The sequence below is a fragment of the Phanerochaete carnosa genome, assembly GCF_000300595.1.
Source record: "Phanerochaete carnosa HHB-10118-sp unplaced genomic scaffold PHACAscaffold_5, whole genome shotgun sequence".
In the NCBI taxonomy this organism is placed as follows: Eukaryota; Fungi; Basidiomycota; class Agaricomycetes; order Polyporales; family Phanerochaetaceae; genus Phanerochaete; species Phanerochaete carnosa.
In genome coordinates, this window is record NW_006767632.1 from 2,156,938 (window position 1) to 2,181,972 (window position 25,035).

Consider the following 25,035-nt stretch of genomic DNA (forward strand, 5'->3'; position numbering starts at 1 on the left):
GAGACGCCCATCTGTACATCCGCGATTCGCGTCCGACGTTCTACTTCAGGAGACCCAAGCGCACTGTATCTTCTCTCTATACCATCGCCAGTGCTCCTCTATACTATTGCCAGCGTTCCTCTCTGCTCTCGGACAAGAGTCCATGATGCTGCGTTCGTCCCGCACCCTTACGCAGTCCGCCCCTCTGTCTCGGAAGCGGTTATTCTCCCAGGCATCAACATCCTCAATCTGTGCTCGCAAGCCCTTGCAGGGGCGCGCAGCCCTAACTTCAGCCTCTGCGATTGCAGCGGCTGGAGGTTTGTGGTACGTGACGCGCGAAGAAATCCACAACGACGCTGTCATAGCTCCTACCGCTGCGGCTGCGGGCAAAAAAACTACCGTCACGGGTGTTTCTCGTCAAGACGGCTCTCTTGCCACGCTCGTTTGGGGGTCAAACAAGTGCGTCTACATCTGCGTACGATTTCCTCACCTCTGAACGCAAGATAGGAATCATCTCCTTTCTGCAGACAGCCAAATACCAGACTCCGTGCGAACTCCCGCCGCTGTAGACTGGCTCCAGGACATCGCGCTTCGTGACATTGCACTACAAGAGAAGCATGCCGCCTGTATCGACGCCAATGGGGACGTATATCAGTGGGGAGACGGCTTCTTTGGGTCCTCCGGTTCAGCAAGTTCATCTTCTGGCAAGCCTGTCTTGACTCTTCGGGGAAAGGTGTGCACCCATACCGCATGTGCCCACAGTTGAAAGCGAGCTTGATGATTCTGTGTGCTACAGAATGTTATGTGCCTTCAGGCGACCGCAGACCGGGTTTTCGCTTTGTCAGCATCCGGTAGGATTTACGCCCTAGCAGCGAACCAGGTCAAGCAAGAACTCTCCGCGGGCCAGCCCATCCCTTCGAGCAACCCGTGGTGGGGAACAGGATGGTTCTGGGGAGAAGAAGAAATCATTGACTTTGCGGAGATTATGCCACAAGAAAAGTTAGGCTGGAACGAAAGGTCAGTCATAATCGAGCCGACGGAAGACGAATGCTAGAACTATACACAACAGATTTGTTTCAATCTCTGCTGGTAAAGATCACATACTGGCATTGACTAATACCGGGCGTACATTTGCCCATCCCATCAACCTTCAGGCTAATGCTTACGGACAACTGGGTATGCGGAAGGTGGACGTTCCCGACCACTCACACGATGGGCACCCCCACCTGCACCACATTCGTAAACAGCTTGATCTGACCCCCAAGGCAATCGCCGACCCGTACGCAAAGTCCACGCCTGCGGTTCGCCGAGCTACAGAACCTACGGAGTCGAAAAGCCTAGAGCTAGCTGTTAACGACTCAAGTATCCATTTCTCCGATCGGTTATTTGAGGTGCCCGCCCTGGAAGGCGTGAAGGTAGATCGTATTGCAGCGGGCGCGCGAAGTAGTTTTGTTCTATCAGGAGGCCGCGTTCTAGGCTGGGGGGCTAATGAGTTTGGGTACGTGTGCGTTTCATGCTTCGTGTTCTTAGCATGCTGATAAGTGGTGGTTGCAGGCAGATTGGACTAGGAGGCAACGTCACTCTGGCGGTAATCACTGTGCCCACTGAGGTTATCCTGTGGAGGACCACACCCCGCACGACGAAGACAACGTGTCTGGACATCTATGCCGGTGCGCAGTTTCCTCCAGACCCAGAATGTGGATATCACCTTACACGATAAAGTAGGTGGTGATCTGGCTTTTTTCAAAGTTGAGCGAGTGGATGGTACGGCCATGCCGTTTGTCGACGTCCTCGCCTGCGGTAACGGACAGTGGGGTGGGCTCGGTAACAACCTGTTCAGTAATGGTCAAGGTACACCTGTCCGTGCCAGGAACGTCAGCGGACTAATGGAGTGTACGTCCAGTCTCCATCTCGTCGTGATCCGCCTTAGTCGATATTAACTACTACACGCCAGATGACGAAGGCTCAAAGAACTTGCAGCCGATATACCCGCACCAAATATCTGTGTCACCGGATGGACACGTCCTACTGACCCTCGAGACGCTCTCGCGAGGAGGTCCAGGCGGCGCAGGCCGAGACTTACTCGTGTGGGGTGCAAACCAGGAGTTTCAGCTTGGGAATGGCAAGCGTGGAAGCCTTGCCGTTCCAACGGCCCTGCATGCCCTTAATGGTGAGCGCGTTATCTTGGGCAAGCGCAGGGCAGATATCAGGGACATGAAGGGCAAGGTCTGGAAGAAGGGCGTGCAGGTTGAGCAATGCGCAGTCGCTGGTTGGGGCAACAGTGTTGTGTACTGGAGGATATGCCGGTGAGATTGTTTGGTAGTGCTCGCGTTTATTTCTGCCTCAAACGGGAGGTCGCTGCATCCCACGACGGAAGATTCTCACCGCTCCGCCGGTTTCTCATCATGTTCTCAATGCTCATTATTCCGTGTAATCTACTGTGTCAAAATCACCACTCAGCGAACTTGTCGGAGTGACGAAGAGCGTTGGACATCAGGCTCGTGGACACCTCATGGTGGACTTGTCTTTATTGTGGTTGACATCACCTGCCATCGCTATACACAAAGTCGGAAGAGAGGATAAGTTCTACCCAAAGTGGAGACTGACAGGGGTGCGACGATCTTGTCCAAGGGAGCTCTCGGTACCCATCCTGTGCTTTATTGCCACCCTGCGTCACAACCGCCGTACAGGCCGCCCTTTCTCTCTCCTCCTCTCCGTACCTCTCTCTACTACTCTAGTCCTTAGTCCGCACAATATATCTATCCTTAGTCGTCGTCACCCAGCTGAGCCCAAGCAGGTTTCGCCCAGCCATGGCGACCGCCCCCAGTTCCGCCGCCATGTCGCGCGTCCGTTCGCCATCCTCCCTCGCTTCATCCTTCAACTTCATCGCGTCACCGAACGCCATGCACGCCAATGATCTTGCACTCAGCTCTGATGACTCCTTCGAGAGCCTCTCCGAGGATAGTTCGTCCGACGACGAGATCGTCTGGTCTGTTTCGGACCTCTCTGCGTCGTTCATCTCGAGTCAGCGCGACCCCCGCTCGCCGTCCATCTTCTCCGAAGACGACTTCATCGTGCTCGGCCAGCCAAGCCGTGCCGATGCACCCACCAGCCCGCGTAGCTCGGACGCCCCGAGCGTATCTGCGGACGGCCTCTCGGACGTGTTCAACGACCTCACGATCGAGGATTCCTTGGACGCAAGTAGCAACTTCAGCTCTTCGAGGCCTGCGTCACAGGCAGCGACCCCTTCTAAGCGGAGCAGGAGGCCTAAAGCGCGAGCCGCGGCAACTGTATCAGCAGCACCGTCGCCCGCACAGATGCCTACCGCGCCGGTCACACCGAAGCGCAAGAGGAAGGTCAAAGCCGCGCCCGCTCCCGCTGCAAAGGAGGTCGTGCCGAAGAAGAGCAGGAAGAAGGCCAAGGCGAAAAAGGTTCAGCCTGCTACAGAGGCCGGTCTGGGCGCACGGCCTATTGTCGACGATGTCTCGGAGGCGGGAGACGTAAAGACGGTTTCGCTTTATGACGATGCCGTCCAATACATCTCTTCGTGAGTCTTTCATACTCTTATGACTCTACTTAAATTAACAAGGATGATCTATACAGCTTCCTCTCGTCTCCCTCCACCGAAGTCAAAGAGAGGGGTAACCTCACGTTCCTGCAGGCTCTGATCGTCGAGCTCGGTCTCTGTTCTGCGACGACGTCTACGTCGGAACAGTACTTCTACACGCTCCCGAGCCTCCCGCGGAGCATCAAGGCTGCGAAAGCGCTCCTCAAGTCAAGTGCATTTCTTAATGTGCGCGACTACCTCGAGCAACGCGACAACGGCCTTGATGCGCTCCGCAAGGTCATGCACCCTAGCCGCAAGGCTCTCGTGAAGGATCTTAGTCGTGGTAAAGGCTGCCGGAAGGTACCCCGCGACTTCGTGAAGAACACTGGCCTCGGTGTACTGCTTGTGACGTGCTACTCGTAGGCACTCCTTGATTCCTGGGTACCAATAGTAAGATTTCGCTGCTCTTGGTCCTTGTATATTAATCTCCTCGCCTCTTTGGCTTTCGTCACTTAAATATTTTTATGTACGATGTTCGACCGCTCATCTTTCTTGGTCGTCTGTCAACCCACTTGCCTTCTATCTAACTCTCGATGACCACCACTTTCGTATATAATTGTATTATCATGCTGTGGAAACTTCCTCTTGCTGCCCATGCCGTATATAATTTCCATGGGTACTGTATCATCTCGTAGCCGATTCTCGACCATTCCCAAGTATATGCTCTTTTCCTAACGGTCTGATATGTGCACATCGCGATAAGTCGCCCGCCAAGTTCCTGGTAGCTTTAATTTCAATGCGGGCCATTACGCGACGTGAATTAGTCGTACGCATTTCACCCGCGAAGCCTAGTGAACACGGCTGTGGTGGTCACGAGATGCATCACACCTCCTCATGACCCTTGGCCACAGGAGACTCTCAGAGAAGCGTGGCGAAACCGCATCCGCAGAAGAAACACCGGCGAACTGCACTGAGAAGATCCTCGACGAGCCAGCTGCGCGCCGAGGGGGGCAACCAACGCATGACCGAGGTGGGCGGTGGGAGGAGGGCCTTGCGGCTGCAGCCCATGCACGTGCGCACCATTGGTGTACTGAGGATGAAGGATGTGATTGAGCAGCGCGCTGCCAGGGTCCATCAGTCGTCGTGTCAGCTCTCATTTCTCAGTAGATTAAGCTGGAACGAGACGTACGCCAGATGTGTCCGTTCGGACACGTAGCGGTGTTAATGTCCTGCAACGACACCTTGCCACGGCACGCAGGACACTGTTCATCAAGCCCCAGGCTCGTCGCATCTGTAATCGTCGAGGGCACCGTGGCCTGGATCTGCGTCGAGAGTTCGTGTGCCTCTTGCTGGAGATCGTTCGGGATATCCGGCAATAGAGCCTGCACGATGACGCGGAGGACGAAGGGCACGTCGGGCTCTGTTCGCCGGAATCAGCTATGAAAGTGGCATAGTATGAATATACAGGACTACCAGTAAGGAGGGAAAGCACCGCGGCGATGTGCCGGAGGACAATACGTAAAAGCCTGGGCCAGAGCGTACCGACCGTGTCCGCAACAGCCTTACGGAAGGCTTCTCGTATCGCCTCATCTTCGCTCTCATGCTAAATTGCAATAGCCACCGACACGTCAGCTACGTTTATTGATCCTGGGGTCGCCTCGCGCGGACCACGCACCTCGCAGAAACTCGCCAGCATGACGCACAGGCGTTGCGATAGGAAGCTGTTGCGGCCAAAGAGGTGCGTCCGCAGTGATCGCCGAAACTGCGCCCGGAAAGCTGGGGTCAGTGGACCAGTCCAGGCGGAAAGCACGGTGTTGGGGAAATCGTCAGGAAGATGCTGCAGGCGCACGAGGGGGAGAATGCGGGGGTGCAGGCGGCGGAGACGGTCGGGATCACGGAGCTCTAGGAAGAGAGGTCGAAGGGTGGCTATGGGAGATTCGCCGGAAGCTACAAAAGCGTACAGAAGCAATCAGCTTAGAAAATGGGGATGAGCTCAGGGAGATGTGCGAACATGCTTTGCACCGCGAGAATACATCCGCTACATCTTGCATGACATGATCATCGCTCTTGCCGTCCCAGAGCTGCGCGGCGAGTATCATGCTCGTATGTTTGGCATCGTGCTTGTAACTGAAATCTGTCGGTCGAAGACCTCTGAAGTATACAGTGAGCATCCACCTCTCAGAAAGTAACGAAGAACAACCCACTCATGTATCCAGATGTAAAAGGAATCACCATCGTAAGATGTCATCCCATGTATCGCGTTCACCTGTTGTTTGTCTACATCATCCTCTTCGACCTTTATGAACGCTGAACGCGCCGTCTTCGAGATCGATTCTGAGGTCAAATTGTCTTCCGGGATTCCTAAGGCCAGCGTCGGATCGGAAGTGACTTTTCGCACAATATGCAAGGATCCATCTGCTAGGCTCACGACAAGTGCGTCGCATCGTGGTGAATATGTGACGCCAGTAACTGTTGCGAGTGGCGTAGAACCGACTGATAGATTCTGCCTGTGTAAAAGTATCGTACGGAGACCTGACCACGCCGTGAACGCCGAAGGCTTGGACCAGAGATGAAGGACGCCAGACTTGGTGAATACAAGGATGGGCTGGACTTCATCCGTAAGTACATAGCGAGTAATCATAACCACAAGACTAACCTCAGCACGAGAAGTGTTGATCCAGCGCAGAGATGTTGTCGCTCTTTTGTCCCCATGAATCACCTCTTCCTTCACATCTTCTGTAGAGGTGATGAGATCATACTCAGGATGGAAAGCCGGCATATTAGAGCACGCTGCGAGTGTTTGAACAACAGCCACGACAGTCACCGAACCGTCAGCAAGTGCGCAAGCTAGGTATGTCTGTGCTACACATAGTGTAAGCCGCCGTACCAGCGCAGAAGTGCGTGACCATGACGGACGTACAAGTCTCAGGACGCGTGCATATCGCGGTGGACCAGGCAAGATGAGTTACCCATCGTTCCCCGATGACTACGCTTGTTACACGCCGCATAAGATGTGACGAGTTAAGCCCTTGGTTGTACCTGAATGCTGAGGTAAACGGTTATAATTCGCGAGTACGTGTTGCGCACTCGTCACTGACCGTAAAATATGAACGCGGCCAGCTCTGTTTCCGATGGCGAGAAGAGAACCATCCACATCCGGTGCAGGGGACATGCCAAAGTCTACTGACGGTGACCATGCAATGCCTACACGGCAAAGCAGTGTCAGGACGTTTGCAGGGTACTTCGTATGAGCAGCATACATGTGGATTGTCTGTGAAGTGTCTGGCAAAGGACCTTCTTTTCGTCGTCGTCCGGTATCAATGTCTCACTAGCGTCTGTAAGAACCTGATGCAAATCGGCGAACTGTGTACAAGAAGTCAGAACTATTGACTCTTGTAGTGATAAACTCCTACCTTAAGCCACTGTCCAGTCAACGGATCCTTTACAGGCCTGAACAGAAAGATTTCTGCATTGGAATCCAAGACCGCATATATGCACCCAGCATCTGCGTAGATATTGCTCGGTGAACACGTCACAGCACGAAAGGACGGGTCCGTGGACCCCAGCGACACGGATCCCCACCAGTCTGCGGCATGTTAGCGACATGGGACAGCTCAGTCCAGTTTACATCACCTTTGGTCACTTCAGCCCAAACGTGCAGATCAGACTCCTTTCCGTTCCCAAGCATGGTGCGCAGCCAGCCAATAGGTTTTTGACCACCTATTGTCAAGGTTCTATCCAGAGTCTGCTTAATAACAGACGACTCGTCGACAGCGATTCCGGGCTCTGGTGTCTAGCACATGAATGAGTCGCGCACATGGAGAGATAAAGTCGAGCGTATACGAGAATATAGATTGCAGATTTGCTAAGCAATATTGCTTGCCCGTCAGCAGACCATTGTATGCAGCCTGCTGAAGGAAATGTAGAGACCGCAGGCAGACTGAGCGCAGTAAGGATGGGATAGCTGGGCATTATTGAAGACGACGGTTGACCGGTGACCACGGGCGTGTCTGCTTAAGCTTGCGACCATGAGGAAACAAAACCTTGCACGTATATCGCGTTTCTTACCAGTTTCCCCGTCTGTGCAGTGGGAAGTCAAGGTGCTGACAGCCTAGCCAATAAAGGAAGATAGGATTTCAGGGCTCCGCGACCGTCGCGTTGGGGTTGCCGCACGCGTCGCGTCTCAAGCGTTAAGTTCCTCTCTGCCAAGTACAACAACGATGACCGTAAGAAATCAGGCCACACCCCGAGGCCGTGCTCATAGCTTACCCAATAGGATCTCACATTCTGCTATCTGCATATGAACGACCATGATTTCGACGTTATAGACACCATAGGCACCTCTGACTACCTCAACGGAGAGCTCTCAGATGACGGTATGCGCTCAGCCACTTCGGCGACGGCCCCATGCTAAAGATGTTTTCCAACATTTAGAGGTAGATATACCACCACACATGGTGCCTCCGAACCCGGACGACTCGGATGGTGCGTGCATGTCCACGCCGAGGGACGACTCCACTTACGACGATCTCTGTAGTCTTGCCTTCTCAAGTGCACCCGTCATACCCATATGGGAACCCAACATCCACCAAACACCCTGCTTCTCTTCCACGAAGGCCATATGACCCAGCGTCCCGAGCTCTGTTTGAAGACATGGGCTATGCGGGTGGCGGCGTCAACGGTGCTCTCAGGTGGAAGGACCTCGCCCTCGACACATTGCTCCCAGTCGATGAGGAGAAGGAAGAGGCCGAGCGAGCTGCCCAAGCTAGAAAGATGGCGAGTGGAGCATCGCAGCACCCTCCACACCCGGCCCCTGCGCCTGCCGTGCCCGTAGCGAATGCAGATACAGATGAGGAAGACGATGAAGAGGACTCGGAGAATGATGAGAACGAGCACGATGATGACGAAGATGAAGAAGATATCGAAGGTTCGGAGTCTGGACAGGGGGAAGAGGAGGAGGAAGAGGAAGAATAATAGACCGCTCCATGGTCAATTATCGAACGTTGTGCGTATTTGTGGTGGGCCCCTACGATTTAGCTATACTCCTTCCGAATCTCCCTAGCTGCTTCGTCAAGCAAGTACCTCGCATATGCGCGGTGCGCCCTCAATACCCACTGTGGGACAACCTTCCCTGGCTCCTTCTCTCCTTTGATAATCTTGTAGTCGTGCGCGACGGCAAAGCGAACCTCGACCATAGTCTCATCCTCGCCCGGATATTGGCTCAGAGGCCCAATACTCCATTCATGCCGGCCTCCTTCCATAAGCCTCCATGGATAGCCCCATGCTGCGAGCTTCTCGAAGAACCGTACGACGTGTGGCGGGTTCTCCCATTCGACAAGCAGGGGTACGTACTTGGCCGTCGGGGCGCGGACGACGTGCATGACATTCGCCAGAAGACGCTGCCCCTGATTGAACCCCTGCTCGCCCAGATCGCCCTCGTCACCGAAGCCAATGAGCTTAGCTTCCAGCTTCATAGTGGGCGACAGGAAAAATGCTCTAGGCCACATCTCCTCGAGCGGCGTCCGGCCTATCGCGTCGGGCCTACGCAACCGACACATGGCACCCAGGGGCACGCGGGTGGCGTAGACGTCGACATACGCTGTGCGGAGGTCCGGAGTCTTCGGTGTACGCAGTTCGGGTGTCGATGTGTCTTCAGGCGGAAGAAGCGGATAGTCGCGTTCGAGCGCGAGGATTCGAGATCTGATGTATAACGCTGGCATGGCTGCTAGGCCTGTGCCGATAACCAGAGTACGGAGACGTGGCATCTTGGGTGGGCCTCACAAAGGCTTTGGGAGTGTGAGCTGGTGGTGAGGGCGTGGATGAATCAAGATGCGAACGCTCCCGAACGAGATCCGGAATCTTCTGGCCGTACTGTGAATGGCTATAAGTACTCATGCCATGGTCTTGTGAGGTGATTGTGAGTACCAAATGACAGTGACGATTGAGTGCCGAGACGCCCACCAAAAGAGAGCGGGGTAGCGCATCAATGCATCATTTCTGATCTGGGCGTATGGCGGGATTGTGTGACGGACCTTCAGGGTACCAAACTCTTGCTCATTTACCCCGTCCTCGCCCTCATACATTCTTGCATGCTGCCGGTTCATGCGCTCACTCGTCTCCGGGCTAACTCAAGTTCTGGGTGCTCTTCATATACTGCAGAGCTCGCACAATGTCTGCGAGACATCGCAGTGTACCCCTGGCCTTGCCCTCTTTGAGAGATCCAGGTATTTCTGCACGCTGTGACAAAAAGAAAATCATCTAATGCAATTTCAGCGGACCTTGAACTCGGTCGCTGCATCCAAACAACGGTTTACAGTCCTGCAGCTGTTAAGCACAACAAGACATCATGCGCGTTGAGGTTTGTGTTGAGGTGGTCTGGGACACAGCCGCGTCTGACCGTTGTCTATGCTAGATGCGCCACACCATCCCTCTCGTAAAGTATTCCTCAGACGAGGGGATTGTTCCACCCCTGCTAAGCCACTACCCGCCATTGCAGGCATACCTCAACCACGGCGACTTTGAAGTCAGAACACTCCCGAAGACACCTGTCCTTCCAGAGGTTACGCACGCGCATGCGAGCAACCTGTCTAAGGCCAAGTCTGCGTTGGACCCTTCCTCGGAAGCGCCTTCGACTCGGAGGGAAAGAGAGGGCAAGAAGAATGTCTCTGTGGACACGCCCCCCACAGGGCCTTCTCCGTTGGAGTACATTCTCTCCGCCAACATCCTCCTCGTGCAGTCGCTCATTCTCATCCCACTTATGTTACCCACGGGCCTCAGCTTTGCCAGGCGCTCGGTGCAAATCCTGCTCACCGGCCTTGCAGTTCACTCCACAATGAAGCTTCTATTCGCATCGCCCAACATGACACTATCCGTCCTGGCCCCGTTTTATCATTTCGCAGCATCCGATTCCATTCGAAGTTCATCCTCCTTTGTACCCGCTCTTCTCTCTCGTCTTGCAATTGCCGCGCTTGGAGGGGCGGTCACCAGAGCTGCGATGGCCCACGCCCTCAATGCGCTGGTCATCGGACACACCATTTACCGCCTTGCATGCGGGCGTGAGCCCGACGCGATGATAATGCTGGCCTCGATGGATGCGCGCATCCAGCCCATAAAGCCCATGCTTCTCGACCTCACCACAGTGGGCTTCATGGTCCCGACAGGCCTCGCCGCACAGCGCTGGGCATGTGCCATCCTGCATCTCCCAGCACCTATCCCGGACACCACAGCCTGGGACATCGTTACGATTGCATTCGCAGGGATGGCTGCGTTACATGGTGCTGGCTTGGCTTTTCGTGGGGGATATAAGCAGAGTACAGGCTTGTCTGCAAAGCCCAATAGGTCCTGACTTCTGATCGGCTTTTGGCGACTCGAGCCTGGCGCCACAGCTGCAGCCATACAGCGCGCTCTGACACGACTCGAAGATTAGAAACAGAGATGTACGAGGGCCAACCATCCCCTGTGCTGAGACATTGAACCATATTACCAGCTGTTCACCATACATGGGATATTTTTATGACGGGCACACCGGACACCCGCCCTTCGGGCGTATTCAGTGGGACTATTCGGGTTTGTCGTCTACAAATCGTATGTGGATTGATCTTCGCCGTCAGTCTCACTATTCTATAGCAGCAGTGCCTTGCATGTAGCTGATTAATATACCTAATGATGAAGGCATTTGCACACGACATCAACGTTCAAATCCAGCATCAAGCTATCCTCGGGCAGCATTCTGCTGCAGTTCAAGCCGACCAACATCTCACTGTGCCGCTTTCTTATCGAGAATAATGTAGCTGATGATGAACGCGTCATGACAGGTCACGATATCCCTCTCCTACGAGCCGAAACACAAACGTGTGCGTCATGCAAGCGGCAGGTGGCGTACACGACGTTGCCGGCCACTCGCAGCGCCCACTGGGTGCCCCCAAACGTTCGCTAAGTCGTGGAAGTAGTGTCTAACCTCGCCGCCATCAGAAGACTAAGTGAGGACGGCGAGTATAGAATGTTTCAGCCTGCACAGGAAGGAGGTTTCCACACCAATATAAGAAGGGACTCGTCTGGAGACAGATAACCCATCGCCCCTTGGGCCTTAGTCTTGACATCCTCGAAATAGTGACAGTCTGCGCGGTATCCACCATGACCATCCATACACAGCAGTTCGACAACTCCCTCTTCAATGGCTCAGTCTCTGTGAACACCAACCTGTTCATCGATGGCGAGTTCGTTGACCCTCTGGAGCGGCACGACATAGAGTAGGCTTGTAATTCTTATCACCTGAATGTTGCTGATGATGCTCGGGCCATAGAGTCACCGACCCAAGTTAGAATTTTTAGACTCGGTACAAATGATCGATCTGACCAGCTGTTCATGTAGCCACCGGCAGGGTCATCACCACTATAGCGGCGGGTGGCAAGAAGGATATCGACAGGGCTGTCGAGGCTGCCCAAAAGGCAGCCCAAACGACCTGGGGCAAGAATGTCTCCGGGACGCAACGTTCGCATCTTCTTTTCAAACTTGGCGAACTCATGGAGAAGCATAGCGATGAGCTGGCGGCACTTGAGGCGCTGGACAGTGGTGCGTTTGGTCGTAGGGCCTTCGTGCTATGAGAGTACTGAGGGATGTGATAGGCAAGCAATACGTTAACATAAAGACAATGGATCTTGCGAATGCTATCAACACCGTAAAGTACTATGCTGGCTGGGCTGACAAGCTGGGCGGTAAGACAATCGAGGTACGTCGGACTGCCAGCACTCCGAGTCCATGTCATACTCACTTATCACAACACAGACCGACCCTACCAAATTTGTGTATACGATTCACGAGCCGATTGGCGTTGTGGGGGGGATCATTCCCTGGAACTTCCCTTGTGAATAGTCTCAGTCTGCGAGCTGCCCGTCTGGCTGATGATGTGGTAAACAGTGATGACCGCGTCTTGGAAACTCGGCCCTGCGCTCGCCACCGGAAATTGCGTTGTCCTCAAGCCGTCGGAAGTGACGCCTCTTGCGGCGCTCAAATTGGCCGAGCTTATCCAAGAGGCAGGCTTCCCTCCCGGTGTGGTGAACGTTGTCCCCGGTCTCGGCTCTGTCGCTGGCCAGGCCCTCGCAGAACATCTCGACGTTGGCAAGGTCTCTTTCACCGGGTCGACTCTCACGGGTCGCAAGATCATGCAATCGTCGGGCAACAGCAATCTAAAGCGTATCACGCTCGAGCTTGGTGGCAAAACGCCCAACATTATCTTCGATGATGCTGATATTGAGCAGGCCGTCAGGTGGACTTTCGCTGGTTTTACGTGGGTACACTTAGCGGTAGCCATAGCGGTTGTTGCTAAAGCACTACACTGCCAGCTTCCATGCCGGACAAATGTGCACGGCTGGGACCAGAATCTATATTCAGGAGGGAGTTTACGATAAGGTCATGGAGCAACTCGTCGCGGCCGCCAAGGCCTCTGCCAATCCCGGCACCGGATTCGACCTTACCCCGCAGCTTGACCCTGTCGTCTCACAGACACAGCTCGATGTAAGCTCTTTGCTATCTCTACATGTCGTACACAATCATTCAATTCCAACTCAGCGTGTTCTGGGTTACATCAGCTCTGGCAAGGACCAAGGAGCCAAGATCGCCGTGGGTGGCGGCAGGCTCGGCAAGGAAGGCTATTTCATCGAGCCGACACTGTTCACGGACGTCAAGCCAGACATGAAGATTGTCAAGGAAGAGATCTTCGGACCGGTTGGCGTTGTGATCAAGTTCAAGACTGAAGAGGAAGTCTTGCGAGCGGCGACCGACTCTACGTACGGCCTGTCGGCGTGTATCTACACCAAGGATGTAGACCGAGTGGCGCGCTTTGTTTCTGCTCTTGAAACAGGAAACGTTTACGTACGATGTCATTCATCTTTCAGGCCTGGCTGGAACTCATTATATTATATTGACAATGTCAGGTCAACGTTGTCAGTATGCCTGACTATCGAGTGCCGACGGGTGGTTACAAGCAATCCGGCTTTGGCAAAGACCTTGGCGAGTACGCTCTCGAGGGGTACGTAATACTGGACGTGGAATACTGTTGCATTCTGACCTGATCGTATGCTACAGCTACACCAACGTCAAAGCTGTTACAATCAACCACGGCCAGAAGTTGTAAACGGGCCTTTGTCCACCATATTTTGCACTGGCACTATATGTTGTTTGTATGTTTAGCTGCTTCACAGAGGTTACATATGAGGTGTATCATGTACTATGCAATAGAAATTTGGATATTCCGTGGTAACAGAAGACCTCAAAAGATAGAAGTGAGGCGGGCCTATCACTGGACTCTGCCTTTTGTGCTCTTCGACTGACGCCCACCCATCAGACTCTTCTCTTGACCGTCACCACATCCGCTCTAGCGGTCGAGGGCGGGAAGGATGTGGCCCGACCACTTCACCAGTCACGCAGGGCAAATCAGGCGAAGCATCGTTATGGTCCCGTTCAAGTTGTGCAGGCGTCCTTGGCTCTCTGCCACGTCAGTAAGACATCAGTTTAGGGTGCTAGTACTGTATTACGCAGCCTGCCCTAATGACGGCCATATTCTCAAGGTTCCGAATAAGCTTTGCTCTTGACTCGGGCCGAGAGAACCCACGAACCTTTCAAGTTGCGGATGCAGCGTGTCCGCCTGGCGCCGGCGAGAGACTCAGTCATTCTGGCAGCAGCGGCAGAGCCAGGCACCTCCGTTCAGTCGCACGGTCGCCTGATGCTGCGATCCCCTGGCCTCTTCCCTGTCTCCGTACTCCTACGCCGCAGCTTCGCTGTTGGGCCCTAGGGCCTTAAGGTGGCGACAGACACGAGATCACTGCCTCAATATCTGATGCAACAGCTGCGGCGAGATCCTACACAGCGCAACAAGAGCGACAGACGCGTGTGTGCATACGTGTTCAACTTCTTGCTTCTCCCTTGTACCGACCATAATCGCCTCAGCACTTCATACATCCAGCCGTTCTGGCAAACGTTTACCGGCGGTGAGCTGTGCCACTCCTAGCTTTCAGGATAAGTCTTGAGCATTGTCTTAAGTAGTACAGTGCTAGAGATAACTCTAGATACTATGGCAGAGCCCACGAGCGTGGCAGCTCCTACCGCACCAGAGGTGTCACCGTGTAGTCCCTCAGTTCCGCTCGCCATCAGGATCTATCGCCGAATTGTTGCCTGTATTCTGGCGGCGACGCTTACGTTCACATTCATCTCATCCACTGCCGCCATCCTGCTTGTCTTCCGCACCATTAAAGCGCTGCCGCTTACTCTCTTTTTTGTCGCCGGATGGCAGTCCTTTCAAACCAGCACCTTCTTTCCTATTTCTCTCAACCTCTTCGGAGGCAGCATCGTCGCCTTCCTTCGAGTGTCCGCGATAGGCGCTGCTCTGATAGGGATAGCGGTCGGCTCTGTGACCTCTATGCTGATGGGCACGGCAGCGCTGCTAGCATCGTCTCGCTGTCGCAAACACGTCCGCGACTACATAGACCGGGCAAAGGCCAAACATCTTGCGAAGGACTCGGACCGGCCACTCATCATCAAGCTCTCCTGGAACATCTCCACAACCGCCGCCCAGATGTCTCTCGGGATGCTTGTCTCACAGTGGTATGGCAATGATCATATCGACACCGTCATCTCCAATCCCGTGCGCTCTGTCTCCTGCTCTGTACTGGGACTCATCTTGTCCGAAGCCTTGATGGACAAGTGGGTCTGGTCTAAGTACAGAGCGCAGCTACTTGAACAAGACCAGAGTCCGGCACCCGCTGAGCAGACGCCTATCTCTCTTCCTGATGCCAAGGTGTAGCACCGTTTGCTGGATATGGTGAGCTACCTTTCCCGGTTTGGCTCACGATCTTAAATAAGCTGCACAGATCTACCTCTTGCCATATCTTGACCAGTATCCCCGTGCTCATTTGTTGGTACCTTCAATTTTCGCCAGCTATAATTTACCGCTGTTCCGTGCCATCGCGTGCTCCCCCCCGGCTCAGCTTGTTCACCTACATATGTCATTGATTCTCATGTAGGCCATTAACTGTTGCAGTTGTAGTTATATTCTAAATTATGCTTCCGTTCGCAACGCCCCACTCTTGACACTTTACCTCCCCACCCCATGTTCAGCAACTCAGCACACCGCCTCATCTTTGTATGCCGCGGACTCAAATCCAGTAGTGTATCATGCAAGACGTAGTCTGAAAACAGAGGCTGGTGAAAAGCTAACTTATAGACACGTATGACAATCACCTGACCTCGTCTGTATAGTATTACTCTCGAGGTCGACTCAAGGTTGACAGACAACGTTGTCGTCAACAACTTTGGACAGCTGATGACCTCTCCTGACCCCACCTGGAGTCTTCTTCAAGCCGCTCTTGCTACTAGCAGCGGCTCAAGCCACTCCTGAGCTGTGCTCAGAACCGGTAGCTGATACTCCAGCAAAAATTGGTTTCATTTCGCTGTCAAAAATTTGCAAGTCAACGAGGTTCAAATTGTTGAGATTGACTTTTCCACATGCCCTTGGACGCAAGACTTTGAAGTAATCTACTTGCATCTTGCGCTCAAGCATCAACTTACACGCAATATATGTCGCTTCGCGTCTCGGGCCCTGTCGTTTGCTCGGCTGACATGAACCCACAAGTCACCTCACAGCTCGAAGCCAGAGCGAGCGAGAGATATGCATTTGGCATTCGATAGGTCGCCAGCCAATTCAGCACGAGACAGCAAAGATCGCGGACTCGCAGCGCTATGCATGACACGGGTGAGTAAGCAACAGGCTGAGAAACGCAGGCTTGCCTCAACGCCATGCCAGCCAACCTCGCCGACGAACTTCCTCTCGTCCTCAACGACTGCGCTCTAGCCGCTCTTGAGTACCTCACCGCTCGGACCTCTTGCAGGAGCCGACCGGTGAATTTCACGGCTGCCAGCTGGAGCTGTGCGCGGTTCGTAAACTCCTTGAATGTTCAAATAACGAACTCGGTTGCGGGCGCGGTGGACGTCCTAAGTAAATCGCTTGAGAGCTGGACCCGGCACATGAGAATGAGCTCTGGCAACCTTGGCAAGTCTGAAGTGCAGAGCGGGGCACTGTTCTTTGTCTGCCACCACGAGTCTATGTGTCTCCTGTGCTTCAGAGGGGATCTAAAGCTTGCGAGATGTGCTAGGAGCAGCTCACCTATGGCGAGCCAAAGGTATTTTGGCTCCTGGATATTGGCTATACCTTAGCTCCTAAATGCCGAGACCCTATCAGGTCCTGCTGAAGGGGTTAGTACATGTAGGCGAAGGTCAGGACTCAGCCATCTCCACATCTTGGCTAAAAAGCGGCAACCTCTATGATGATGGTCCAGTCAGCCAGATGGACATCGAAAGCGACGGTCTTCACAATTTTGAATGCTGGGCGGGACATGGCGGGATGCGCATCAGGAAAAAGACTTAGGTCTACAATGCTACAGAGTGCTACAGGAGCATTTTGGAGCACTATGGACCCAAGTCCTGTTTCCTAATGCGATGAGAAGGTGAGGGCACAACGCACCCAGATGGACGTCGCTGTCATTAAGTATGTGTTTGCACCAATTCAGTTAATACTTGCTGGGTACGCCATCTGCATCAAATGCTGGTGTAGATTCATCTGTAGATGCAATCAAAAGCTAGAAGCATAAGAGGTACGTCTTAGCACGGATCGCGCTCGGTCAGGACCCTGTGTACCATTGACCGTGCTGTATCGCGCCGTGTGCGGTTCTGCGCTACAGATTATCTGCAACACTGTGTTGCATTTGGTGCATGTGATATTATATCAGTTTGTAGTCTTACATATGCTGCGGTCTAATCTCATGATGCCCATAGCGGCGTTGTCAGTGACACAAAGCGTGTACTTAGCTCAAGTATGGCACAGCCTAGCTTGTCAGCACAATGCCATAAAGTATTGCCGTTTGGGAGATCTCACGCAGCGGAAAAAATGCCTCGAGGGCATGGCGCGTCACTGTGAATGTTCGGAGACGACTCGCATGTTCTGGTTTGAGGTGCCGCACTACTCTAATACTTGGTCGGCTTTGCATGCACCACATGCACTGCAGCAATTTGCACAGTAAGCTGTGCGAGGAGCTCAGGAGTATCCTGTGAGGCAAAAAATCATCTCTGCATGAAGGGCATTAAACCACATACATCTGGCGTTCAAATTTACGACACGTACTTCTAGGGGGTGCCGTCCGACGCAAACTATGAGTTCCCCTGCCGTTCTCGACAATAGGGCCTCAGCTACAGTCAAATACTTCATCGGGAACGGTCTTGCAAACAATAGAATATTTGTCTTCGCAATCTCCAGACGTTGGGCCATCTCGGTCGAGTCCTTCGCTGTCGAGAGTGCAAGCTTGGTGACGGAAGCGTTCAGCGTCTTGTCCATTATACGGATTACAACGTAGAGGCATTGGCGATCTTGGGCCGTAAGACCGCGCCAGACGCTAAAACCGATGTAAATTTAAGAGGATCACAGCCTTTCAGAAATGGTGGTGGTGTACTTAGCACCCGACGAAATCGAGAATCTTCATAAGGATCTCGAAGATTTCGTTGATTGCAGTACGGTTGGCGTGATAGGCATTGCTCGCAGTAGCCTGTGCCATCTGAGCGACTGAAAGGTGCATCATCGTTCTTCTGCACCAGAGGAGTGGCTGGGGGTACTTAACGTGCCATCACTCCATCTCGAGTTTCAGCCTGCCCAAAATGGAAAGTAAAAACTTCTGGTGATACATCACGTCGACTCCCTTTCAGTCCGTGGCATGCCTAACAGGTTCTGGTCTGAAATCCATTCCGTAAACCGTCACAGATCCCGACCATGAAGACGCTTGCACACGAGAACAACCTCGGCTGTCGAGCCATATTATCCCTGGGCTCTTAGCAGCATTGTTGCGACACCCCTTCCTGCCAACGAGCCGTTTCGCAAACGTGTGCGTCATGCAAGCGGCAGGTGGCGTACGTGACGTTGCCGGCCAGATCCCTCAAACATTCGCTAAGTCTGAGCAGTATCTGACCCCGCTGTCATCAGAAGACTAGGCGAAGACGGCGAGTATAGAATGTTTTAGCCTGCACGGGAAGGAGGTTTCCATACCAATATAAGAAGGGACTCGTCTGGAGACAGATAACCCATCGCCCCTCAGGCCTTACTTAGTCTTGACATCCTCGAAATAGTGACAGTCTGCGCGGTATCCACCATGACCATCCATACACAGCAATTCGACAACTCCCTCTTCAATGGCTCAGTCTCTGTGAACACCAACCTGTTCATCGATGGCGAGTTCGTTGACCCTCTGGAGCGGCACGACATAGAGTAGGCTTGTAATTCTTATCACCTGAATGCTGCTGATGATGCCATAGAGTCACCGACCCAAGTCGGGATTTTCAGACTCGATACAGATGATTGATCTGATCAGCTGCTCATCTAGCCACCGGCAGGGTCATCACCACTATAGCGGCGGGTGGCAAGAAGGATATCGACAGGGCTATCGAGGCGGCCCGAACGACCTGGGGCAAGAATGTCTCCGGGACGCAACGTTCGCATCTTCTTTTCAAACTTGGCGAACTCATGGAGAAGCATAGCGATGAGCTGGCGGCACTCGAGACGCTGGACAGTGGTGCGTTTGGTCGGTACCTTCGTGCCATGAGAGTACTGAGGGATGTGATAGGCAAACATTACATTCACGTGAAGACAGCAGACCCTGCGCAAACCATCAGCGATCTGAAGTACTATGCTGGCTGGGCTGACAAGCTGGGCGGTAAGACAATCGAGGTACGTCGGGCTACCAGCACTCCGAGACCATATCACACTCACTTATCGCACTACAGACCGACCCTACCAAATTTGTGTATACGATTCACGAGCCGATTGGTGTCGTGGGTGTGATCACTCCCTGGAACTTCCCTTGTGAATAGTCTCAGTCTGCGAGCCGCCCCGTCTGGCTGACGGTATGATAAACAGTGCTGCTTGCTTGTCGGAAACTCGGCCCTGCGCTCGCCACCGGAAATTGCGTTGTCCTCAAGCCGTCGGAAGTGGCGCCGCTTGGGACACTCAAATTGGCTGAGCTTATCCAAGAGGCAGGCTTCCCTCCTGGTGTGGTGAACATTGTCCCCGGTCTCGGCTCTGTCGCTGGCCAGGCCCTCGCAGAACATCCCGACGTTGGCACGATCGCCTTCACCGGGTCGACTCTCACGGGTCGCAAGATCATGCAATCGTCGGGGAACAGTAATCTGAAGCGTATCACGCTCGAGCTTGGTGGCAAAACGCCCAACATTATCTTCGATGATGCTGATATTGAGCAGGCTGTCAAATGGACTGATATTGGCCTCTTGTGGGTACGCCTAATGGTAGCCGTAACGATTTGTTGCTAAAGCACTACACTGCCAGCTTCCATGCCGGACAAATGTGCACGGCTGGGACCAGAATCTATATTCAGGAGGGAGTTTACGACAAGGTCATGGAGCAACTCGTCGCGGCCGCCAAGGCCTCTGCCAATCCCGGCACCGGATTCGACCTTACCCCGCAGCTTGACCCTGTCGTCTCACAGACACAGCTCGATGTAAGCTCTTTGCTATCTCTACATGTCGTACACAATCATTCAATTCCAACTCAGCGTCTCTTGGGCTACATCAGCTCTGGCAAGGACCAAGGAGCCAAGATCGCCGTGGGCGGTGGCAGGCTCGGCAAGGAAGGCTATTTCATCGAGCCGACACTGTTCACGGACGTCAAGCCAGACATGAAGATTGTCAAGGAAGAGATCTTCGGACCGGTTGGCGTTGTGATCAAGTTCAAGATTGAAGAGGAAGTCTTGCGAGCGGCGAACGACTCCGCGTACGGCCTGTCGGCGTGTATCTACACCAAGGATGTAGACCGAGCGGCGCGCTTTGTTTCTGCTCTTGAAACAAGAAGCGTTCGCGTACGATGTCATTCATCTTTCGGGCGGAGATGGCACTCATCATGCTGAACATGATCAGGTCAACATAACCTCTATAGCTTTCTCTCAAGTGTCGTCGGGTGGTTACAAGCAATCCGGCTTTGGCAAAGACCTTGGCGAGTACGCTCTCGAGGAGTGCGTAATGTCGTTTAAGCAAGAATGCTATATCCTGACCTGATCGTCTACGATAGCTACACCAGCGTCAAAGCTGTTACGATTAACCACGGCCAGAAGCTGTAAATGGGCCTTTGTCGGCCATGCTGTATTGTATGTTGTCCGTTAGCTTTGCTTGCTTCGCAACGGTTGCATATGAGGTGTATCATGTACTAAGAAAAATGGGTTTTCTGTGATAACAAAAGATGTTGAAAGCCTAAAATGGAAGTGCGGCGGGCCTATATGATCACTGGACTCCGAAGCCTTTCCCATCCGTCACCGTGTCCGTTCTAGATGCACTGCAGTGAAAGACTGCTAGCACCCTGATATTGGGTTCATGACAGCTGCGTGGACTCGCTCGTTCTGGTGATACAGCCATTATTTCGATCTCGACGCCTCGAAAGGGAGAGCCCTCTTGCCCTGAGGCCAGCTGTCATGGTGGCGAGTTCGAGGAGCCTTCGGTAGCTATAGATCGTGTATACAAGAGGCCGCTTCGCTGCGCTCCGCGACTGCTGTCCTCGTGGATGTGGTTCTGCGGGCGGGAAATTTAAGCTCAAACTATGTTCGATTTTACTCGCTGCGATGAATAGATAGGGCTGCAGCATAGCCGCGCTGCGCGCGGCGTAAGCAAAGGAGAGCGGAAGCAACGATTGGGCCCAATCAAGGAGAATGACGAAATAGGGGCAGTCGAAAGGAACAGGCAATGACCACACTCAGTATACGCCAATAAGTCAATGTAAGTATGCAACGTTAACCAGTAGCATAGATGATTGTACATTGCGTACACTGCTAAAATGGAGCGACACTTATAGTTCTGCGGCGGTAGGCAGGCCGAACACTGCAGGGCGCAAACAAACAGCAGGAGAGTGAGTGTGCTAGAGGTGGAAAGCAGAGATTCTAAGTATAAAATACAGACAGGAATGAGGTAGGAGAGCGTCGCCAACAAAGGAGGTAGAAATCATACGAACTCATCAAGTCCTGTGAGACAGCGGCTCAAAGAATATTATACACGCGAACAAGCCCGTTCTGTTTATTATGCCTACGAGGAGCTCGTGCTCGCGCTGCGCTCGATGGCGCCGGAAGCGTGCGGAGGCATCGATGGTGAGTCTAGTAGGGGCTTCTGTGCTAGTGAGGACGTAGATGAACCCGGCGAGGATGGCAGATAATCATACGATTCGCCGTCCGTCCGTGGGTCAATGGACGATGTGAAGGACATGTTCCGCTGAACTGGCAACGGTTGGGTTGATCTTGTCGGTGTGTCTTCTGGTCGTGCACCATCGTCCTCTGGCGTGGTTACGGGCAGGTCAATTGTGTTGCCCTCCGGAGGTGTAATCGTAAAGATCGCTGCCGAGTCGTTTGTATGGTTAGCCGGAAGCTCAAGCCTCGCCAAATCAGGGGACGCGACCTCCGGTGATGAGACTTGGGACGCAACCAGCCCGGGGACTTCATGCTCTCTGGGCGGAGAACTAACGGCACTGGCAGTATTCGTTGCACTCCGAATAGCGGCACCAATTGCGCTCGCGGGGGAATGTGATCGCTGGCTGCCTGGCCCAGAGGATGGTTCCCCTGAGCGGCGCGAATCAGATGAGGAAGAACGAGGACGACTGATTGGGCCACCAGACGTTGGCAAGAGTAATCCAGGCGAGGTTTGCGCTGGTGGTGTAGTACTAGTAGTAGATGCGGCTGTGGATGATGAGCCCAGTCCAGAGCCTTCTGTCGTCAGCTCAGCTGTACCGCCCTGCTCTCTACGCTTCTTTTCTTCCTCTTCCCTCTGTTTACGTTGTCGCTCCTCTTCTTCAAGAAGTGACAACCTCATCGCTTCCATAACCATGAGCTAAATTCAACAAGGTTGAGCTAAATTGGAGAAAGTAGACAGATATTTCCAAGCGTACCTCTTCAAGATCCTGACCAGCGAGGCCCATTTGACCGAGATATTGGTTAAGATCTGGATTTTGATTCCGCCGCCTAGACCGCCTGCCACCGCGCTCATTATTTCCGCCTTCTCCCTCCGCTCCGGCAACTTCTTCGGGATTGAGGGCGTGTATACGCCCACTGCTGATTCCGACAGGAATGAGTCTATCCCCAACTTGGCGCATGATGATCCTCCGGTTCGCGCGACGGGCTACCGCTGCCCGCACAGCCGCCAATTTCGCCTCCCAGTCTGGGCGAATTTGATCTGTGGGGTGCGTCAGCGAGAGTAAGATACCGAGTGATGTCCACTGACCGATTGTGACGACTTCTGGACTGTCTGCGCCTAAACTCTTGCGTCGCCGTTTCATGGAGGTATGAGGGGATTCCTGCGCTTGTTGTTGCTGACCGCCAGACATCGACCACGGTGGAGGCGGCTGTACGGCGGATGCGTCAGAAGTGTGATCATTATCAAATTATTCTAAGAGAAGCTGTCAAGACAACTAACCCAGCCTTCACTGTTCATGCCAGCGCGCCAAGACGGTAGGATGTAAACGATACCAAAGTTCTCCTGCACGCAGTACGGACATGATGCGGGTTCCGAGACAAGATGTGTGGTGGTCGGGTCTGCACGCTTTATCTGCACAAAGCATTCTGTGCAGATAGCTTGGTCACAACAACGAGAGTGGTTGATATTAGGAGGATAGTACTGAGCACATCGTATCGTTCAGGCAGGTATTACACGATGGAAGGGCATGGCGACATACCAGGAAACAAATAGGGCATTCGATCGCTCCACGGTAAACACCAGCTTCCAAATGACGGGCTTGCTGCTCTTTCGCAGTAGCACTTGGTCGTTTATGGTGCGTGCGGGACGTAGTAGAATGAAGTGAGCCTGAGTCCGCTCGCGTGCTGGATTCGCTGCCGTCGGCACCCTCAGCCTGGGGCGGTTCTTTCATAGCCGCAAGAATTTGCTCGTCATCCCAGGATTCATCGTAATCTTCAAGCGGTCTGTAAAATGGCGCTAGCTTCCTGTCAATGATGAGTTGGGTGACGACAGCCTGGTTCCAGTCCCTAGGCCCGGTGTAGATGCCCTGAGGGGTGAGGTAGCCGAAGTCGACGGTCTCATCGTGGTGGCTTCGTCCCGACGACGAAGCATTGCCCATGATTGCCTCAGATTGCGATTAGCGACGTCCAAGGATGTGGTTCTGAGTCAAGTACAAGAGCGTCACCGTTGGACGAGCGCAAACACCTCGGGCACGCCGGCGCTTACGGCACTGCGGCTCTCCCTCCGACCGATTGTCGTCACTTTACTCCCGCCGTCGGCTCACTCATCCCTGCGCTTTTTGCGCTTAGCTTTCGACCGTTTTATGTAGCATAAGATACCGCACAGCTATATATACATATCTACAGGTCCCGGGGAGCCAAAAGGTTTGGAGCGAACTAAAGTCCAGCTCCGGAGAGACCGAGCACAATGAGCCAGGTTTTCGAGTTGCTACGTGAACTATACGTCATGCTCTCGATGCATATATGTACCTGGCGGGAAACCAAGAAAGCGCGGCCCATAAGTTTAACCTCCCTAACTGGTCGCTGACGCTCGGGACGTGCTGTTCACCCTTCACTCGTCGCATGCGCTCCTTCCGGCTCAGCGTTGAATTAATGGCGAACCAGGATCACTCGTGGAACGTTAGCTTCAAGCCTGTCTTTAGGGGACGAAGACTTCAAGGTACTGGTTTTCTTCCCTATGTTGCTTGCAAGATCCTCTGTAACTGTTCGTTGGTTTGCCCGCTCTTCTTCAACGCTATGGCATTAGCTTTAACGTACTTTAGATGGATGTTGTTGTCGTGCAGGGGGCCGCAGAAGTAGACCCGGGACCTGTTGACTGGACGAACAGCGGTTGTTTGCACGCTGCATCTAGTCACCCGTGACGACAGTAAAATCAATAAGAGCTGCCTGCTCAGTGGCGACGCAAATGCTAAGCTGAAGGTGGCGGAGATTCTTTCAGCGCGCATTGTTGCATATCACTGTCGTATTCGGCTAGGTCTGGCTATATTTTTGACTCTGTGCTACCGTAGGATCAACGCTAGTATATATATAACAATACGTTGTAAAGTCAGTCCCATGCTCACCTCTACCAGTGGTGTATGAGTCTTCCAAACTTCGATTCTGCTTGGTGTCTGTATCAATGCTACGTGCCGTTACAGCTAAGAAGCTGTCCAACAATTTTTCGCTGCGCGACGTTGGGTGTGTCCCGGGCGTGGTTTCTCACCTTCGGCACTGATCAGCTAGGATCAATACCGTCGTGGTCCAAGACGTTTTTCACAGTATGTCAGTCGGTTGTACGGGTATCCCACGGTCTAGAGAAAAGACCAGTGCAGCAGTGAGAACAAGTACTCGCATAGTCGAGGACGGGCTAAGCGTACGAATGAATTGCGTGATCTTCTTGACGTCGTTCGAAAACTGACCACAGCGTTCGTTTACTGGAGCGTTCCTGTCTTTGTCCGCATGCCTCCTTTGCACTCGACG

At 53.4% G+C, this 25,035-nt stretch overlaps 11 protein-coding genes across 11 annotated transcripts; 6 read left to right on the top strand and 5 right to left on the bottom strand.

Moving 5' to 3' along the window:
• The first annotated feature begins 32 nt into the window (after positions 1-32).
• Positions 33-2,440, top strand: PHACADRAFT_121379 (uncharacterized protein). Its single transcript, XM_007395910.1, has 7 exons — positions 33-438; positions 487-712; positions 776-996; positions 1,049-1,477; positions 1,534-1,649; positions 1,705-1,872; positions 1,934-2,440. Exons 1-7 carry the CDS (start codon positions 143-145, stop codon positions 2,287-2,289), a joined length of 1,812 nt encoding a protein of 603 aa, XP_007395972.1. The 5' UTR covers positions 33-142; the 3' UTR covers positions 2,290-2,440.
• A 72-nt stretch (positions 2,441-2,512) lies between these two features.
• PHACADRAFT_256432 (uncharacterized protein) lies at positions 2,513-3,546 on the top strand. Its single transcript, XM_007395911.1, has one exon. It carries the CDS (start codon positions 2,790-2,792, stop codon positions 3,528-3,530), a length of 741 nt encoding a protein of 246 aa, XP_007395973.1. The 5' UTR covers positions 2,513-2,789; the 3' UTR covers positions 3,531-3,546.
• A 17-nt stretch (positions 3,547-3,563) lies between these two features.
• On the bottom strand, positions 3,564-7,552 carry PHACADRAFT_209176 (uncharacterized protein). Its single transcript, XM_007395912.1, has 14 exons — positions 7,370-7,552; positions 7,160-7,319; positions 6,940-7,112; positions 6,787-6,889; positions 6,625-6,730; positions 6,447-6,565; positions 6,183-6,388; positions 6,053-6,131; positions 5,731-5,995; positions 5,538-5,677; positions 5,202-5,473; positions 5,000-5,129; positions 4,716-4,946; positions 3,564-4,647 (listed from the first exon to the last, which is right to left on the bottom strand). Exons 1-14 carry the CDS (start codon positions 7,496-7,498, stop codon positions 4,445-4,447), a joined length of 2,316 nt encoding a protein of 771 aa, XP_007395974.1. The 5' UTR covers positions 7,499-7,552; the 3' UTR covers positions 3,564-4,444.
• A 283-nt stretch (positions 7,553-7,835) lies between these two features.
• On the bottom strand, positions 7,836-9,257 carry PHACADRAFT_256436 (uncharacterized protein; the record flags this gene model as incomplete). Its single annotated transcript, XM_007395913.1, has 1 exon — positions 7,836-9,257. A coding segment is annotated over exon 1 (683 nt), but the record flags the coding sequence as incomplete, so codon positions are not given.
• Positions 9,258-9,936: 679 nt separating this feature from the next.
• PHACADRAFT_256437 (uncharacterized protein) lies at positions 9,937-11,621 on the top strand (the record flags this gene model as incomplete). The annotated part of the gene is made up of 1 exon (XM_007395914.1): positions 9,937-11,621. A coding segment is annotated over one exon (935 nt), but the record flags the coding sequence as incomplete, so codon positions are not given.
• Positions 11,622-11,659: 38 nt separating this feature from the next.
• PHACADRAFT_144310 (uncharacterized protein) lies at positions 11,660-13,866 on the top strand (the record flags this gene model as incomplete). The annotated part of the gene is made up of 10 exons (XM_007395915.1): positions 11,660-11,775; positions 11,829-11,842; positions 11,897-12,097; positions 12,151-12,254; positions 12,311-12,389; positions 12,443-12,812; positions 12,868-13,039; positions 13,094-13,396; positions 13,459-13,553; positions 13,610-13,866. 10 exons carry the CDS (start codon positions 11,660-11,662, stop codon positions 13,656-13,658), a joined length of 1,503 nt encoding a protein of 500 aa, XP_007395977.1. The 3' UTR covers positions 13,659-13,866.
• Positions 13,867-14,102: 236 nt separating this feature from the next.
• Positions 14,103-15,619, top strand: PHACADRAFT_256439 (uncharacterized protein). Its single transcript, XM_007395916.1, has 3 exons — positions 14,103-14,511; positions 14,567-15,341; positions 15,391-15,619. Exon 2 carries the CDS (start codon positions 14,595-14,597, stop codon positions 15,321-15,323), a length of 729 nt encoding a protein of 242 aa, XP_007395978.1. The 5' UTR covers positions 14,103-14,511; positions 14,567-14,594; the 3' UTR covers positions 15,324-15,341; positions 15,391-15,619.
• Positions 15,620-16,473: 854 nt separating this feature from the next.
• PHACADRAFT_95079 (uncharacterized protein) lies at positions 16,474-16,719 on the bottom strand (the record flags this gene model as incomplete). Its single annotated transcript, XM_007395917.1, has 1 exon — positions 16,474-16,719. A coding segment is annotated over one exon (246 nt), but the record flags the coding sequence as incomplete, so codon positions are not given.
• Positions 16,720-18,711: 1,992 nt separating this feature from the next.
• On the top strand, positions 18,712-20,873 carry PHACADRAFT_144316 (uncharacterized protein; the record flags this gene model as incomplete). Its single annotated transcript, XM_007395918.1, has 10 exons — positions 18,712-18,827; positions 18,875-18,888; positions 18,943-19,131; positions 19,183-19,286; positions 19,343-19,421; positions 19,476-19,845; positions 19,902-20,073; positions 20,128-20,430; positions 20,489-20,583; positions 20,640-20,873. The coding sequence occupies 10 exons, from the start codon at positions 18,712-18,714 to the stop codon at positions 20,686-20,688; spliced, it is 1,491 nt and encodes a 496-aa protein (XP_007395980.1). The 3' UTR covers positions 20,689-20,873.
• A 531-nt stretch (positions 20,874-21,404) lies between these two features.
• PHACADRAFT_256442 (uncharacterized protein) lies at positions 21,405-23,699 on the bottom strand. Its single transcript, XM_007395919.1, has 5 exons — positions 23,277-23,699; positions 23,018-23,218; positions 22,826-22,946; positions 22,494-22,777; positions 21,405-22,435 (listed from the first exon to the last, which is right to left on the bottom strand). Exons 1-5 carry the CDS (start codon positions 23,673-23,675, stop codon positions 21,641-21,643), a joined length of 1,800 nt encoding a protein of 599 aa, XP_007395981.1. The 5' UTR covers positions 23,676-23,699; the 3' UTR covers positions 21,405-21,640.
• A 111-nt stretch (positions 23,700-23,810) lies between these two features.
• Positions 23,811-24,680, bottom strand: PHACADRAFT_256443 (uncharacterized protein). Its single transcript, XM_007395920.1, has one exon. It carries the CDS (start codon positions 24,519-24,521, stop codon positions 24,252-24,254), a length of 270 nt encoding a protein of 89 aa, XP_007395982.1. The 5' UTR covers positions 24,522-24,680; the 3' UTR covers positions 23,811-24,251.
• Positions 24,681-25,035: the final 355 nt, after the last annotated feature.

Bases quoted from the DNA above. Each gene is read 5' to 3' on its own strand.
- PHACADRAFT_121379 (XM_007395910.1), top strand. From the start codon at position 143: ATGATGCTGCGTTCGTCCCGCACCCTTACGCAGTCCGCCCCTCTGTCT. The intron at 997-1,048 runs GTCAGTCATAAT...TATACACAACAG, and splicing joins AAGTTAGGCTGGAACGAAAG to ATTTGTTTCAATCTCTGCTG. The intron at 1,650-1,704 runs GTGCGCAGTTTC...ACGATAAAGTAG, and splicing joins GTGTCTGGACATCTATGCCG to GTGGTGATCTGGCTTTTTTC.
- PHACADRAFT_256432 (XM_007395911.1), top strand. From the start codon at position 2,790: ATGGCGACCGCCCCCAGTTCCGCCGCCATGTCGCGCGTCCGTTCGCCA.
- PHACADRAFT_209176 (XM_007395912.1), bottom strand. From the start codon at position 7,498: ATGCCCAGCTATCCCATCCTTACTGCGCTCAGTCTGCCTGCGGTCTCT. The intron at 5,996-6,052 runs GTACGATACTTT...CACTCGCAACAG, and splicing joins CACGGCGTGGTCAGGTCTCC to TTACTGGCGTCACATATTCA. The intron at 4,947-4,999 runs GTAGTCCTGTAT...TCCGGCGAACAG, and splicing joins GGTGCTTTCCCTCCTTACTG to AGCCCGACGTGCCCTTCGTC.
- PHACADRAFT_256439 (XM_007395916.1), top strand. From the start codon at position 14,595: ATGGCAGAGCCCACGAGCGTGGCAGCTCCTACCGCACCAGAGGTGTCA.
- PHACADRAFT_256442 (XM_007395919.1), bottom strand. From the start codon at position 23,675: ATGGGCAATGCTTCGTCGTCGGGACGAAGCCACCACGATGAGACCGTC. The intron at 23,219-23,276 runs GTATGTCGCCAT...CGATGTGCTCAG, and splicing joins AATGCCCTATTTGTTTCCTG to TACTATCCTCCTAATATCAA. The intron at 22,436-22,493 runs GTACGCTTGGAA...TGTTGAATTTAG, and splicing joins CTGGTCAGGATCTTGAAGAG to CTCATGGTTATGGAAGCGAT.
- PHACADRAFT_256443 (XM_007395920.1), bottom strand. From the start codon at position 24,521: ATGCGCGCTGAAAGAATCTCCGCCACCTTCAGCTTAGCATTTGCGTCG.